This window comes from Heloderma suspectum, chromosome 1 (assembly GCF_057233095.1).
Source record: "Heloderma suspectum isolate Gila_16-S chromosome 1, 16-S_ref, whole genome shotgun sequence".
NCBI classification, from domain to species: Eukaryota; Metazoa; Chordata; class Lepidosauria; order Squamata; family Helodermatidae; genus Heloderma; species Heloderma suspectum.
The window spans coordinates 152,734,671-152,749,545 of NC_139458.1; the positions used below are offsets into that span (position 1 = coordinate 152,734,671).

Below are 14,875 nucleotides of genomic sequence, written 5' to 3' on the forward strand. Positions count from 1 at the left end.
TTTGGAAGCGATGCTTCTATTAATGCAGCCCAAAATAGCATTTGCCTTTTTTGCAGCCACATCACATTGTTGGCTCATATTCAGCTTGTGATCGACGACAATTCCAAGATCCTTCTCGCTCGTAGTGTGGTTGAGCCACGTATCTCCCATCTTGTAACTGTGCATTTGGTTTCTTTTTCCTAGGTGCAGAACTTGGCATTTGTCCCTATTAAATGCCATTCTGTTGTTTTCTGCCCAGCACTCCAGTCTATCCAGATCACTTTGAATTTTGTTTCTGTCTTCCAAAGTATTAGCTATCCCTCCCAATTTTGTGTCATCTGCAAATTTGATCAGCATTCCCTGCACCTCCTCCTCCAAGTCATTCATAAAAATGTTGAGGAGCACTGGGCCCAGGACTGAGCCCTGCGGTACCCCACTTGTTACCTCTCCCCAGTTTGAGAAGGTCCCATTGGTAAGCACTCTTTGAGTCCGATTCTGTAGCCAACTGTGGATCCACCGGATCGTTGTTTCATCTAGCCCACTTTGAGCTAGTTTGCTCATCAGGATATCATGGGGCACTTTGTCGAAAGCTTTGCTGAAGTCGAGGTATATGATGTCTACAGCATTCCCACGGTCTACAAGGGAGGTTACTTGATCAAAAAATGAGATCAGATTCGTCTGGCAGGACTTGTTTTTGACAAATCCATGTTGGCTTCGCGTAATCACGGCATTGTTTTCAAGGTGCTTCCAGATGGATTGCTTTATCATCTGCTCCAGAATTTTCCCAGGGATTGATGTCAGACTGACTAGTCTGTAGTTCCCAGGTTCCTCCTTTTGACCCTTTTTGAAGATAGGGACAGCATTAGCCCTCCTCCAGTCATCTGACACTTCCCACGTCCTCCATGATTTCTCAAAGAGAATAGACAGTGGTTCTGAGAGTTCTTCTGCCAGTTCCTTTATTACTCTAGGATGCAGTTCATCTAGCCCTGGAGATTTGAACTCATTCAAAGTAATTAGGTGTTCCTTGACCATATGCCTATCGATCTCAAGCTGCAATCCTGCCCCTTCAGCCTGTACTTCGCCTTTGCCAGGGGTTCATAGACCCTCTTTTGGGAGAAGACTGAGCCAAAGTATGAACTGAGCACCTCTGCCTTTTCTTTGTCATCTGTTATCGTTTTGCCATCCTTATTTAATAGCTGAACCACCATTTCTTTCCTCTGCCTTTTACTATGCACATAGCTGAAGAAAGCCTTTTTGTTGTTTTTAGCATCCCTCGCTAACCTCAGCTCGTTCTCAGCTTTAGCCTTCCTGACGCCATCCCTGCAATTCTGTGCTACCTGCCTGTACTCTTCTTTTGTTACTTGGCCTTCTTTCCACTTCCTATATGTGTCCTTTTTTGTTTTCAGGTCATCCCTAAGCTTTTTGTGAAGCCATATTGGCTTCTTCTGTTGTCTTCCACCTTTTCTTCTTAGAATTGTTTGCGATTGCGCCTTGAGAATTTCCTTTTTTAAAAGCTCCCACCCATCTTGGACTCCTTTTCTCGTTAGCGTCGCTTGCCATGGGACCTTACTGATCATTGTTCTGAATTTATTAAAATCAGCTTTCCTAAAAGCTGATTTTAGGAAAGTAAATCTCATCTGCTTCTGTTAGGTCCCTGCCTTCTTTGTCCTTTATCATGCCCGTCTTTGCACAAAACGTTCCCTTGAGATCTCCAGTTTTCTTGAAAAGATCTCTAGTCTTTCCCATTCTATTGTTTTCCTCGATTTCTTTGCATTGTTCATTTAAGAAGGCCTTCTTGTCTCTCCTTGCTATCCTCTGGAACTCTTCATTCAGTTGGATATATCTTCCCCTTTCTCCCTTGCTTTTCACTTCCCTTCTTTCCTCAGCTACTTGTAAAGCCTCATCAGACAGCCACTTTGCTTTCTTGCATTTCTTTTTCTTTGGGATGGATTGAGTTCCTGCCTCCTGAACAATGTTACGGACCTCTGTCCATAGTTCCTCAGGCACTCTGTCTATCAGGTCTAATCCCTGAAATCTATTCCTCACCTCCACTGTATATTCATAAGGGATATGATTTAGGTCATACCTGAATGGTTTAGTGGTTTTCCCTACGTTCTTCAATTTCAGCCGAAATTTTGCAAGAAGCAGCTCATGATCTGAGCCATAGTCAGCTCCAGGTCTTGTTTTGACTGACTGTATAGAGCTTCTCCATCTTTGGCTGCAAAGTACATAACTAATCTGATTTTGATATTGACCACCTGGTGATGTCCATGTGTAGAGTCGCCTCTTGTGCTGTTGGAAAAGAGTGCTTGCTATGATCAGCATGTTCTCTTGGCAAAACTCGATTAGCCTTTCTTCCTGCTTCGTTTTGTACACCAAGGCCATGCTTGCCTGTTATCCCGGTGGTTTCTTGACTTCCTACTTTAGCATTCCAATCCCCTATGATGAAGAGGACATCTTTTTTTGGTGTTAGTTCTACAAGGTGTTGTAGGTCTTCATAGAACCGATCAACCTCAGCTTCTTCGCCTTAGTGGTTGGGGCATAGACTTGTATTACTGTGATGTTGAATGGTTTGCCTTGGATTCGTACTGAGATCATTCTATCGTTTTTGAGATTGTACCCCAGTACTGCTTTTCCCACCCTTTTGTTGACTATGAGTGCTACTCCATTTCTTCTACGGGATTCTTGCCCACAGTAGTAGATATGATGGTCACCTGAATTAAATTCACACATGCTCGTCCATTTTAGTTCGCTGATTCCCAAAATGTTGATGTTCCATCTTGCCATCTCATGTTTGACCACCTCCAGCTTACCTTGATTCATTGAAAATTCCAGGTTCCTAAACAATATTGTTCTTTACAGCATCGGACTTTCTTTTCACCACCAGACACATCCACAGCTGAGTGTCCTTTCGGCTTTGGCCCAGCCGCTTCACTCTTTCTGGCGCTACTTGGAAATACCCTCTGCTCTTCCCCAGTAGTATATTGGACACCTTCCGACCTGAGGGGCTCATCTTCCGGTGTCGTATCTTTTAGCCTTGTGATACGTTCCATGGGGGTTTCTTGGCAAGAATACTGGAGTGGGTTTCCATTTCCTTCTCCAGTGGACCACATTTGGCAGAACTCTCCGCCATGACCTGTCCGTCTTGGGTGGCCCTGCACGGCATAGCTTATGGCTTCACTGAGTTACGCAAGTCCCTTCGCCACAACGAGGCAGTGATCCATGAAAGGGCAGTGATCTGGGCTATCCGGGATCTACAGGGAGAACTTAATGATTAATGAACTCCCCTCACTTCAATGCAGGATCAGATTGGCAGTTACAAGTGTCACCAGAGGATGCTGAAACAATAAAAAATAAAAAATCCTTTCCCCCCCAGAATTCTAAATTGCCTTGTAATTTGAGTTTGTAAGTGCACTGCCTTTTGGGATGCATATACATGCTCGCAATGCCACTTGGGAATAGTAGTGTGGGTGCAGGGAAATTGCCATTCTTAGCACTAACCATAGTGGAGAGTTGTTTATAAATTCCATTGCCCCCCTCCCAAAACAACTACGCAAGAACAACAGAATGTTTTTCATCTGGATGAGGGTCAGCAACCAACCCAGATTTGCAACCATGTGTACACTAGCCAGGAATGTACAGCCAATCCGAGCTTCTTGATGTGTGCCTCTGTATGACAGATACATTTACAAACGTATAGTTGTTGCATTTGCAATTTATATTTTGGTGCACACCTGAAAATGTGATGTGTACACTGATTTGGTATAGTATTTGGTGCATGCCTGCCAACCAGGTTATGTTGCTTCTTCCAGATGCATGTGGTGTTGGTCCGTCTTCCTTACAATACATTCATGTCATTAGAACCGTATAGGATCTGTTACTATTCTGGGGTAACTGGACTACCCCTAATATGCCTATGCGTAGCTTTCTTTTTGTCAGCTTCCTACATTGTTGCATTGGAAATGTTCCACACACCAAAAATTGTATGGATTGGGAAGCACCTGAACATAATGAATACAAAACTGGTGTGCTTTTACACCATGAAAGTCAACGCTACGGAAAACATAAATTTTCCTATATAGAGATCACCTCCATGTAAAAAATTATATTGTCTGAGATGCTTATACTGTCTGTTATAATTGTAATCATAGAATCATAGAATAGTAGGGTTGGAAGGGGCCTACAAGGCCATTGAGTCCAACCCCCTGCTCAATGCATTATATATAATTATAATTATTATAATGTTATAATTATTATAATGATCTCAGTGACCATGTATAATATATTATTATATATTATAACGTTATAATTATTATAATATTAAGATTACAATGTTATACTTATTAAAAATATATATTGTCTGTTATCCAAGGCCATTTGGCCTGAGCCTCAAGCTCAAAGGGGGCCTGAAATTAGACACTTGTGTTTTTTTTTAGCATTTAATAAGTTTCTAACTTGCTTTTATGCATATCCCTGTCAGACCAAAATGTGACATACCCTTAGACCTGCACATTTAAGCAAATAAGAGATGTGATTTGGTAAAAGATATAATATTTTCATTAACTGATACAGATTTTGTCATATTTAAGAGTTTAAAATGTTCATAAATATTGATAATAATACATTAGTTTTGATGGCACAAGATTAGACTGTGATGAATGTGTCCTCTCAGATCTCCTGATTGAATAAACAAACCACTACTCGTGGCTGGTGCTGGATCAAGTGCATGTTGAGAGGCAGAGAATTGTTACATTTTATTGTCTTAAGAGTTTTATGTCTAGTTGACTAAATAATTATTTATGTGTGAGAATTCTTCATGATTATCTTCATATGGTAGCTAAAAGAGGTAACTGGTTGGTTGGTTGAGCCCTAGTTTGATAGCGTCAGGATTGATTCTGAGTGCAGGGAGATAGTTAGCAGCTCAGATTCAGAAGAGGAGCAGCCAGAACTGGGGGAGGCTTTTTCACAAGCCAGTTCAGATATGGGTAGGCATGCTTCTCAGGTTACCAACTCCCAGATGGCCAGGCACGAAGCTTCTTCCTTGTCCCCCTCTGTGAGAAGCAGCGGGGAGGAGGAAGTGGGGCTTGAGGTCTGTGACCTAAGAGACACCAGGCGGAGACACAGAGCTAACAGGAAAATGTCAGGGGTGGAGCTTAGACATTTGAACCGTTTAGTGATGCGTGAGTGGCCATGCTGGGGAACAGCAGGTGAAGGGCAGGACCTCCTTCCCTAAGTTAGCCTAGCCAGACAGCCACCCTTTCAAACTGAGGGCAACTTTCGTTTATTCCATTTGAATCCATTGCATTCCATTGTAGCCAGAGAGTCTTCGAGGCTTTGCATCTATAATGAACCTGTGAATAATTAATTAAAGGCATGAGACTGAAGCCTCTCTTTTTGTGTGTTTGTGAGTGCTTGAGGAAGGAGGGGGCCAAGGGAACCCTGACACATAGCTTGTCCATCATCATAGGCTTTAGTAGTCTATAGGCCAAAATTCAAAGTGAAAATTTGTGAGGACTGTCTTGTACAATGAGTTTCGTGAAGACACACATTTGAAATTTTTGGACATTATCCCTTCGTATCCATGTCTGTGTTTACTATACATCAGCAAACAATACTACAGATAGTGAAACCTCTGCAACTGCAACAGGATATTTCAATGCCAACAACTGAACATGAGGACAGTAGCCAAGAAGAAGCCATGCCAACAGTAACAGATGCAGCAGAAGATTCTGTGTGTGATCAAGAAACTCAACCGCAGTGGGGAGGTGTAGCTCTTATACAGACAAAGCAATACAGGAGCACTACAGGTTTGAACGTGACTGACATTAGAATTATTGACATGAGCCATGCTGCCCAAATGCAATCTTTTCTTCAAATTAGTCACTTTGATATTACAAGTTGCATTCCATGAGATGTTGACAAATTGACAATCAATCAAATTGATCAGCTTTCCCTGCTGGTCGGCTGATAAAAAACTCTTCCGAACTGTGAGCCTTGCACAAGAGACTGGTTATGCTGGAGTATGGAAAAACAGTCTCTGTATCATGCACCCTGCTTCATTTTGAAGAAAGTGCTGCAAATGCATCAGTCTTCTCTGATCAATCAGGATGGAGCATCATCAGAGGTTGGAGGAAGTTGAAAAACCGAATACCGTCACATGTGAGTTCAACATCATATAAACAAAACTACGTTGCATGGAAATCAGCCAGTAGGGCAGCATCAGCTAAAAGTTCAGTTGAGAATTTTCTCTTAACTGAACTCTCTGCAGAAAACAATAACTGGGAAATAACCCTCTTGAGCGCATCCTGAACGTCAGCCTTTTTCGTTCTGAATGGGGATTGGCTTTCTTTAGTTCCAGTCAATGCATTGGTGATCATGCAAATGGAAACTTTCTAGATACAGAAAACTTTTCAGCAATTATGACCCACTTTTATCAGAGCATGTTAAATGTGTTTGAGAACTGCAAGAGAGTCAAAAGCACGTGTAAGTCCATTACCTCTCCTCATGCATACAAAGTGAATTTACTGAGCTATGTGGGTCATTCGTGCAAACAATTCTTGATGAGATTCGAAATGTCAAGTATTTTTCAGTCATTGTTGATGCCACTCCAGATTGTTCTCAAAGGAACAAACCAGTGTGGTTATTCGATATGTTGATATTGTAGACAGTTCAACATTTTCAACAGAAGAAAGGTTTGTTTGTTTAATAATTTCATGGGGAAAACTGGGGGTGGGGTGTTGTTTGAGTACTAGCAGTTCTAGAAGGTTTTAAGTTAGATTTTCATGTCTGCATTGGCCAAGCCTATGACAGTGGCTCTAATATGGCTGGGAAGTACAAGGTGTACAAGCAGTTCTGGTTGAGCATAATTCAGACTCTATTTCCTCCAGCTGTGAAACCGCACACTAAGCATTGTAGGCGTTGACTGTGCTGAATCATGCAAGAGCCAATTACTTACTTTGGAACTGTACATGTACAATCTCTTTGCAGTGAATATTTCCATCTCATCTGCAAGTTACAGGAAGGGAGCAGTGTTGCAGTTAGCTAGTTAATGCATGGGAATTTGGGGCATAGCTAGCCTTAGGATCCCTATAGCCTACAGGAGTTTCGTGCTCCTCCCCTTTCTTCTTCTTCTTCTTCTTCTTCTTCTTCTTCTTCTTCTTCTTCTTCTTCTTCTTCTTCTTCTCTCTCTCTCTCTCTCTCTCTCTCTCTCTCCTGCTGGTGTAATGGATCACAAGATTGACTGAACAAACTCCTTTTGAAGCCCTACACTGTACCTGCATCTTTATGCAAGAATATTTGTGAGTAAAGCTGTTTTCTTTCCTTTCACTAAAGAAAGGCGTGGGTATCTTTTTTTAGCCTTCATGCGTATGTGAGACTTGTAAGCGCTCATTCTGTTCTGCCGTTTGTTTTTTCTCTGCTAACTGCCTTTTTAACAGGAGGCAGCAATACCAAATAATCCCATCATTCTTCAGTAGCAGTCCACAAAGGTAGGAAACTCTGAAGCAACATCTTCCTGATTCACTACAGGGGGTGTCCAAAACTAGATGGCTTACATGGATTGATGGCATGCAATCAGTTGCGCAGCACTGGAATTCAGTGAGAAAGGCCTTAAATGAGCTTGAATCTAACTGCCCAGGTTTGAACTGCATTTCTGTCTATTCAGAAGCACATGTCCAAATTCATTTGAGTGCATTCTGATGCCATCTTTGTGGATGAAGCTACTTACAATGATCCACCAAACTAATCTGGTAACTATGCTATGCTTGATGTTGAGAGGGATAGCACTGAAAGCCTTGCCAATGACATTCAACAGGCTCGCAAACAATAGGATACAATTCTGACTTAGTGCAAATTATTAGTAGTACAGAATATTGTCATTTCATCTCAGTTCTCCACCAATAGTAGCTTTCCTACTGCATCCAATACCAAGCAGCATTATAGAATCAATGTCTTCTTTGTCCTCATTGACTCTATTCAATCAGGTCTAACCCATCAGTTGGAGTCACTGTAACTCACTTGTACCCTCTTTGGATTTCTTTGGCAGTTCAACACATGAGTATTGAAGATCTGCTTTCTTCAGCTGAACAATTTCAGCAACAGTACAACAAAAACATCTCAAAAGGTCTCAGTGATAAGATTATCTTCCTCAAATGAATATATTCCATGAAATTTAAAATGGATTTCAAGACAAAGGGGCTAGATCTACACTAGTGCTTTTTATCAGTATTGAAGTGCACTGATGACTGTTGGGGCAATGTTATTTCCTGCTGTTATTCTGTATTATCCAAAATACTGCAATAGATGTCATTGCATGTGCTACGAGGTATAAATGTGAAAGAAGGATATAACATTACCATGATAGGATCATATCAATATGACACGAGGTGTGGATCTGGCCTGGGATGATTCCTAATATCATAATTGCATTGCGTGTTTTTGTCAGTTTGCCTGCATTAGTGGCTTCAGGTGAACACACCTTCAGTGTACTGAAGCAGGTAAAGAATTGTCTCCATTTAGCTATGGGACAAGAGCATTTGAATGGGCTTGCCATGCTTAATATCAACTGTGACATTGCATGAGAGCTAGTTTTTCCCTCAGTAATTAGTGCATTTGCACAGAAAAAGGGTAGGAAAGCATTTGTTCAATTAAAAAAATATTCAGATTATGTCTTACTCTTTTGGGGGTGTTTTATTTTGTTTCATGTATTGTCATTTTCATTTTTATTATGGCTAGGGGCCTCAAAAGCTGGAAGTGGCTGGGGCCTCTCTGGACCTCTGAGAGGGCCTGCTGTTAGCTATTCCTGTGTCGAACTTTGCTTTGTGTTTCCCTTCACAGAACCAGCTGATCACTGAAGTTAAAATGGTGACACGAGTCCTGTTTCTCTTTATCCCACTGCCGATGTTCTGGGCTCTTTTTGATCAACAGGTAATCTGCACCAATACCATGTGGTTTCATTGCACCATACAGCTCTGATCTCAATATCTGCATGAGACTCCAAGGCTACTTTCACTAGTGACTTCTACTAAACTATATTTTTGTCAATATCACCAAGGTTTTGCTGTGTTTTTTTATTTGCCTAAGGCAGCAAATTATCTTGGGCCAGTCCTGAGAACTGGATATTGCATGGGAAATTTTGCATTTGATTCCATTTTTAGGGCTGGCCTGCCTTCCTTGGTTGTGTGCAAGCTTCTCCCTGTTGCTTCAGTCTCTGCTTGGTTTACTGAATGTTACTCCATTGACTGCCTCCCTATTTTGAGGGTTATTTTAGCTTGTATGGAAAGGGATGGCAAAGTTTTGTGTCTTGGTAATAGATAAGGAGAGAATGCATGGGCTTTCAGTTGATTGCAGTTATTCTGTATATTAAAGATGTATGTTTAACCTGCATTTCCATGTTCTGAATTCTAATATTATATAATATTTTATGGCCTTTTGGAACTTTTAATTGCTTTTATCAGTGCTGGCCATTAAAGGAAAGGTTGGATAGACATTTAAAATATACAATAGATGGAAAAAGAAAGAAAGAAAGAAAGAAAGAAAGAAAGAATTGCTGGGTGTGAATTGAAACTTCAGGCAGTTCCTTCTCCCTGCATTATCTTTATTTGTACAAATACAAACGCACCCCCCCAATAAGAATGTTAATATAATTCTTATCAGAAAAAAAGGAAAAGGAAAAAAGGTATAGAAAAATACTTTCCAATCATACTCATTAATTCAGTGAAACACTACTTAAAATTTTAAAGGAGAGAAAGTAAAAAAGAATGAATGCACATTTTCTTCATAGTTGTTATTTCGATAATCAATACAATCCACCTCCCTATAAAAATTGTGGGCATTCTGTCTTCCATTTTTTGTCATACAAGCAATTATCCATATTTTCAAACAATCTTTATATGATCCACGATCTCCCATGCATAGGCTATGGCATTTATTACTGTCTGTTCTCCACTCTTAGGGTTCTAGGTGGACACTTCAAGCTACTAAAATGAATGCTGACTTTGTAAGTGGATCAGATTTATTCAAGATAGTGATATTTCTTCTTTAAATAAATTAGTCAATGTTTTAAAAATGATGGGCTTGCAGTGTAATAAAGGGTCACACTTCTACTGATTAAAAAATAAGTACATCTTTAAAGAGACAATAATTATAGTCATAATATCTGGGGAGCTTAATTGCAGGAAGTGAGAGCAATATAATAGGGAATGGGACAGAAACATTTTGGTTCAGTGCTATTTTAGGGACGGGCCCTAGCTCAGTGGTAGAGCACTGCTTTGCATGCAGGAGGTCCTGGGTTTGATCCCGAAATCTCCAGGCAGGGCTGGAAAAACATCTGCCTGAAACGCTGGAGAGCCATGGCCAGTCAGTGTTGACAATACTGGCCTAGATGGACCCAAGGTCTGACTCAGTATAAGGCAGCATGCTGTGTTCCTGAGTTCCAAAGGCATTTCATTTGACTTTTGGTCTTGCTTTATATTATTGTTATTAGCAGCAGCAGCAGCAGCAGATTCAGTTTGGAAGACGGGGACATAGACCAGTCATAGAACATATGCTTTCCATGAATAAAGTCTCAAGTTCAATCCCTAAGAGTTCTTGTTAAAAATAGGCCTTGGGTAATAGGGCTGGGAAAGACCTTGTTCAAAAGTCACTCACAGTCAGAATTAGAGATGCATATGAATCAGCAAAACTTGAGCTCAGCAGGGTTATCTGAATCCCATCTCAAAGGTAGTTCCAACTTGTGTCTGTAACAGATTGTGAGCTTTGATTTTTTTTTCTTTTTGCACAAAAAATTGGGCATATTTTCATGCTCATTATTCCAAATGTAGGCATCAATTGTGTGCATTTTTGAAATGTACACATTTCCCCAATCAGTTGAAGCATGTTTGTATGCATGTTTCATAAGTTTACATTTTTAATATGCATTTTTCAAACGAACACATTTTGATGCATTTTTTTGATTCTGCAAATTGCACAGAAAGCTCAGAAATGTACAGACATCGACTTGTAGTTGGTATTTGAGTCTGCATCGGTTCCAGGAGGTGCAAACTGGGTACATTCTGGTCAAAACCAAACTGAAATTAATTTCTCATACATCCCTAGCCAGAGGAGACAGTACTGGGATAGATGGATCAATGGTCCAGTTCAGTAGAAGTCAGCTTCAGGCTCTTGTCATATGCACAACATTCCTGTGAAGTGGGATAGGCTAACAGTCACTTGCCCAAGGTCACCCAGTGAACTTTAAAGATAAGTGGGGTTTTGAAATAGGAACCAAGTCCAATAATCTCAGCTCCATACTGCACTGGCTTTCCTAATTCTCAGAGGAACTGTGTTGGAAAGCGAATCATGTTCTGTGATATTGTCCCTGGGATGAGCAAGGTGGAGGGACCCATGAATAAGTGAATGGTTTCTCTTCCCCATGGATATATGGGACAGCCCAAGGTCCTGGTGTGAGAACCCAAGAACAGTCTTGGCAAAGAGGAGCTAGGGAATGTGTGACAAATTGTAATGTTTGATAAGAGCCTTAATTCAAGTGCTTGTCCCAAGGGACAATTTTGTATTCACTAACCCACTTTCAGAAAACACAATAAACACTTTTCTGATTAACTCTATCACTGAAATGATCAGGACAATGATCAGGTAGGGCAGGGCTAAAGGCAAAGTTCCAGTAGAACATTATGGAAGCATCAGATAAATGCTCGTTATACATGATGCCATTGATAAATGGGCACTGTCCTCTTTTCAAACAAATGCTGTGTCTAGTCCCACCACTGTCTAGAGATGCTGTCTAAAGAGAGCTGCATCTGGTACTAGAATAACATTTTCAGCTATGGGATCTCTGTTATGTTCTGCAGAAGGCTCACTTCTAAAACATTGTTCCTTTCATGTCAAGGAGAATGTGGAGTCAGCCTTAAAAATAAACGCTGAGCCACCAGGAAGTCACTTCGGCTGTGTGACCCCCGCCGCCCCCCCTTGTGTTAGCTGTCTGCTTCGCTGATGTCAGTTCTGCCACAGTTGCCTTATTTCCTTTGCTAACCATTTCCAATGCCATTATATTGCAGGGAGGATTTGTCCTTCAACCTGACCAAATGCAGGTAGGGCAGTGAGCATCAGCAAGTGCCTGTTTCCACTCTCTTTTTACTCCCATTGACTGCACTAGTGTAGCATTGGTTCATTAATTGTTTAACATCTTCACAGACATAATTGCAGACTGCATTCTGGCATTCCATTAGCACCACTTGTAAATGCTATGGTCATACAGACAATCATTGTTGTTGTTCAGTCGTTCAGTCGTGTCCGACTCTTCATGACCCCATGGACCATAGCACTCCAGGCCTTCCTGTCCTACGCTCTCTCCCCAAGCGTGCTCAAGTTCATATTCATTGCATCGGTGATGCTATCTAGCCATCTCATCCTCTGCCATCCCCTTCTCCTTTTGCCTTCAGTCTTTCCCAGCATCAGGGTCTTTTCCAGGGAGTTTTCTCTTCGCATTAGGTGGCCAAAATATTTGAGCTTCAGCTTCAGTATCTGTCCTTGCAATGAGCAGTCAGGGTTGATTTCTTTTAGGATGGACTGATTTGACCTCCTTGCAGTCCAGGGGACTCATAAGAGTCTTCTCCAGCACCACAGTTCGAAAGCATCAATTCTTCGGCACTCAGCCTTATGACAGACAATCGTACTGTACAATAATAATAACTTTATTTATTTTGCTTTTCATTCATTTAAATTGCATTCATTTTGTTATTCATTCAGTCAGTCATTCAAAGTACATTCATTTTAATTCCTCGTGTTGATTTTTGTTGTCTCTTTTTTGTCTGTTCAGTTATTCATTTTCTTTTGTTCATTTATTTATTTGCAGTTGTTTTTGGTGGTGGCAGCAATGCAGCTGATTTTGGCAGCTGCCATTTTTCCCCCCAGAATGCCCTAGACATTACATCCTTCTGGAAAAGTTGGGGGGTGAGGAATGGAAACTGCCCCCTCCTGAGTACCCTGTATTGACATAACATCCATGGTATTGTGGGAAAATAAAACAGGAGGTACCAGGAGGTGGCCACCAAATTCAGCGGCCGCTAATGGAGAAAAGTCAGCCCTTCCAACCCCAAATGGGTGATGACTGGATATGAAAGGAATAACAAAAATGAACCCATTCATACCATTCATTACTCATGCTATTAGTTTCATAACAAATGAAAGTGAATGGGCCCCATGGTTCAACCTGTCACTTGTTACAAAAGTAATGTGCACCCATAACATACCTAAAAGCAGGAGAAACTCCCAAAGTATGTAATAAGATGAGAGTTGCAAAAAAGGGTCCAGAGTGTTTGCCCATGTCCTTCCTCATTGTTTCTTAATGGATATGCAGTGCAACCCCATGCATGTTTCCTTCGAAGTAAGTGGCTCCTGTATTCTATGGGGCTAAATGATCATGAATTTCTAATCTCATGCATTCTTTGGCATTTCAGTTCTTAAATCCTCTCTTGATCCTTGTCTTCATCCCAGTTTTTGACTTCGGGCTCTACCCCTTGATAAACCTGTGCAAATTTAATTTCACGTAAGTACCTGACCAACGAACACTGTTGTTTTTCCCTTCTTATTACAAAATACGCTGCAAAGCCATGTGCGCACATACACTCTCCCTCTAATAGGCTGAAAACCTCTACACCTATTAGCCATCAAGTCAGAATATGTTAAGGGTGGTAAGTACCACAAGGGGGAGTCTACAGAAATTAGCTTTTAAGTTCTAAGAAAACATGGATTCTGAATTAGCTTTATTATTATTATTATTATTTATTTCATTTCTACCGCCCAATAGCCGAAGCTCTCTGGGCGGTTCACAAAAATTAAAACCAAACAACACACAATAAAACAATTTAAAATATACAGAACATTAAAATCACAATATAACAATACAACCACAATAAGACCTAGCAGCAGTGCAGGAGTTTAAAATACAGATTTAAAACAGCAAAGATAAAAATTTAGAAAGCTAAAATGCTAAAATGCCTGGGAAAATAAAAAGGTCTTCACCTGGCGCCAAAAGGAGTACAATGTAGGCGCCAGGCGAACCTCACTAGGGAGCTCATTCCAGAGCCGGGGTGCCACAGCAGAAAAAGCCCTCCTCCTAGTAGCCACCCGCCTCACTTCCTTTGGCAGGGGCTCACGAAGAAGGGCCGCTGACGATGATCTTAAGGTCCAGGCAGGCACATATGGGAGGAGGCGATCCTTCAGGTAACCTGGCCCCAAGCCGTTAAGGGCTTTGAATGTTAACACCAGCACTTTGAATCGGGCCCAGAAATGGACTGGCAGCCAGTGCAGCTGGAAAAGTACTGGCGTAATATGAGCTCGCAGGCCAGTCCCTGTTAACAATCTTGCTGCCCTATTTTGGACCAGCTGAAGTTTCTGGACCGTTTTCAAAGGCAGCCCCACGTATAACGCATTGCAGTAATCCAGACGAGAAGTTATCAGAGCATGGATAACTGTAGCTAGGCTATCTCTGTCCAGATAAGGGCGTAGTTGGTATACCAGCCTAAGCTGATAAAAAGTGCTCCGTGCCACTGAGTTCACCTGTGCCTCAAGTGACAGTTCTGGATCCAAGAGCACCCCCAAACTACGAACCTGATCCTTTAGGGGGAGTGCAACCCCCTCCAGAACAGGTTGAATATCACCTAGCCGGGCAGACGAACCACCCACTAACAGTACCTCCGTCTTGTCTGGATTGAGTTTCAGTTTATTAGCCCTCATCCAGTCCATTACCGTGCCCAGGCACTGGTTCAGAACAGCCACTGCCTCACCTGGTTTTGATGAGAAAGAGAGGTAGAGCTGGGTGTCATCTGCATATTGATGGCACCTCAGCCCACACCTCCAGATAACCTCCCCCAGAAGTTTCATGTAGATGTTAAACAGC

At 41.5% G+C, this 14,875-nt stretch overlaps 1 protein-coding gene across 4 annotated transcripts in view; it reads left to right on the forward strand.

Annotated features, from left to right (window-relative positions):
* SLC15A2 (solute carrier family 15 member 2) overlaps positions 1 to 14,875 on the forward strand; it is a 122,384-nt gene that overhangs the window by 66,767 nt on the left and 40,742 nt on the right. For all 4 annotated transcript variants that reach the window (XR_014784047.1, XM_084807333.1, XM_084807338.1 and 1 more), the window contains 4 exons: positions 8,815 to 8,904; positions 9,932 to 9,976; positions 12,033 to 12,065; positions 13,434 to 13,522. Coding sequence is in view for 3 of the 4 variants with exons in the window: in XM_084807333.1 (XP_084663459.1) it covers positions 8,815 to 8,904; positions 9,932 to 9,976; positions 12,033 to 12,065; positions 13,434 to 13,522 (257 nt within the window). In the remaining variant the exon portion in view is untranslated. The remainder of the gene's footprint in view (positions 1 to 8,814; positions 8,905 to 9,931; positions 9,977 to 12,032; positions 12,066 to 13,433; positions 13,523 to 14,875) is intronic.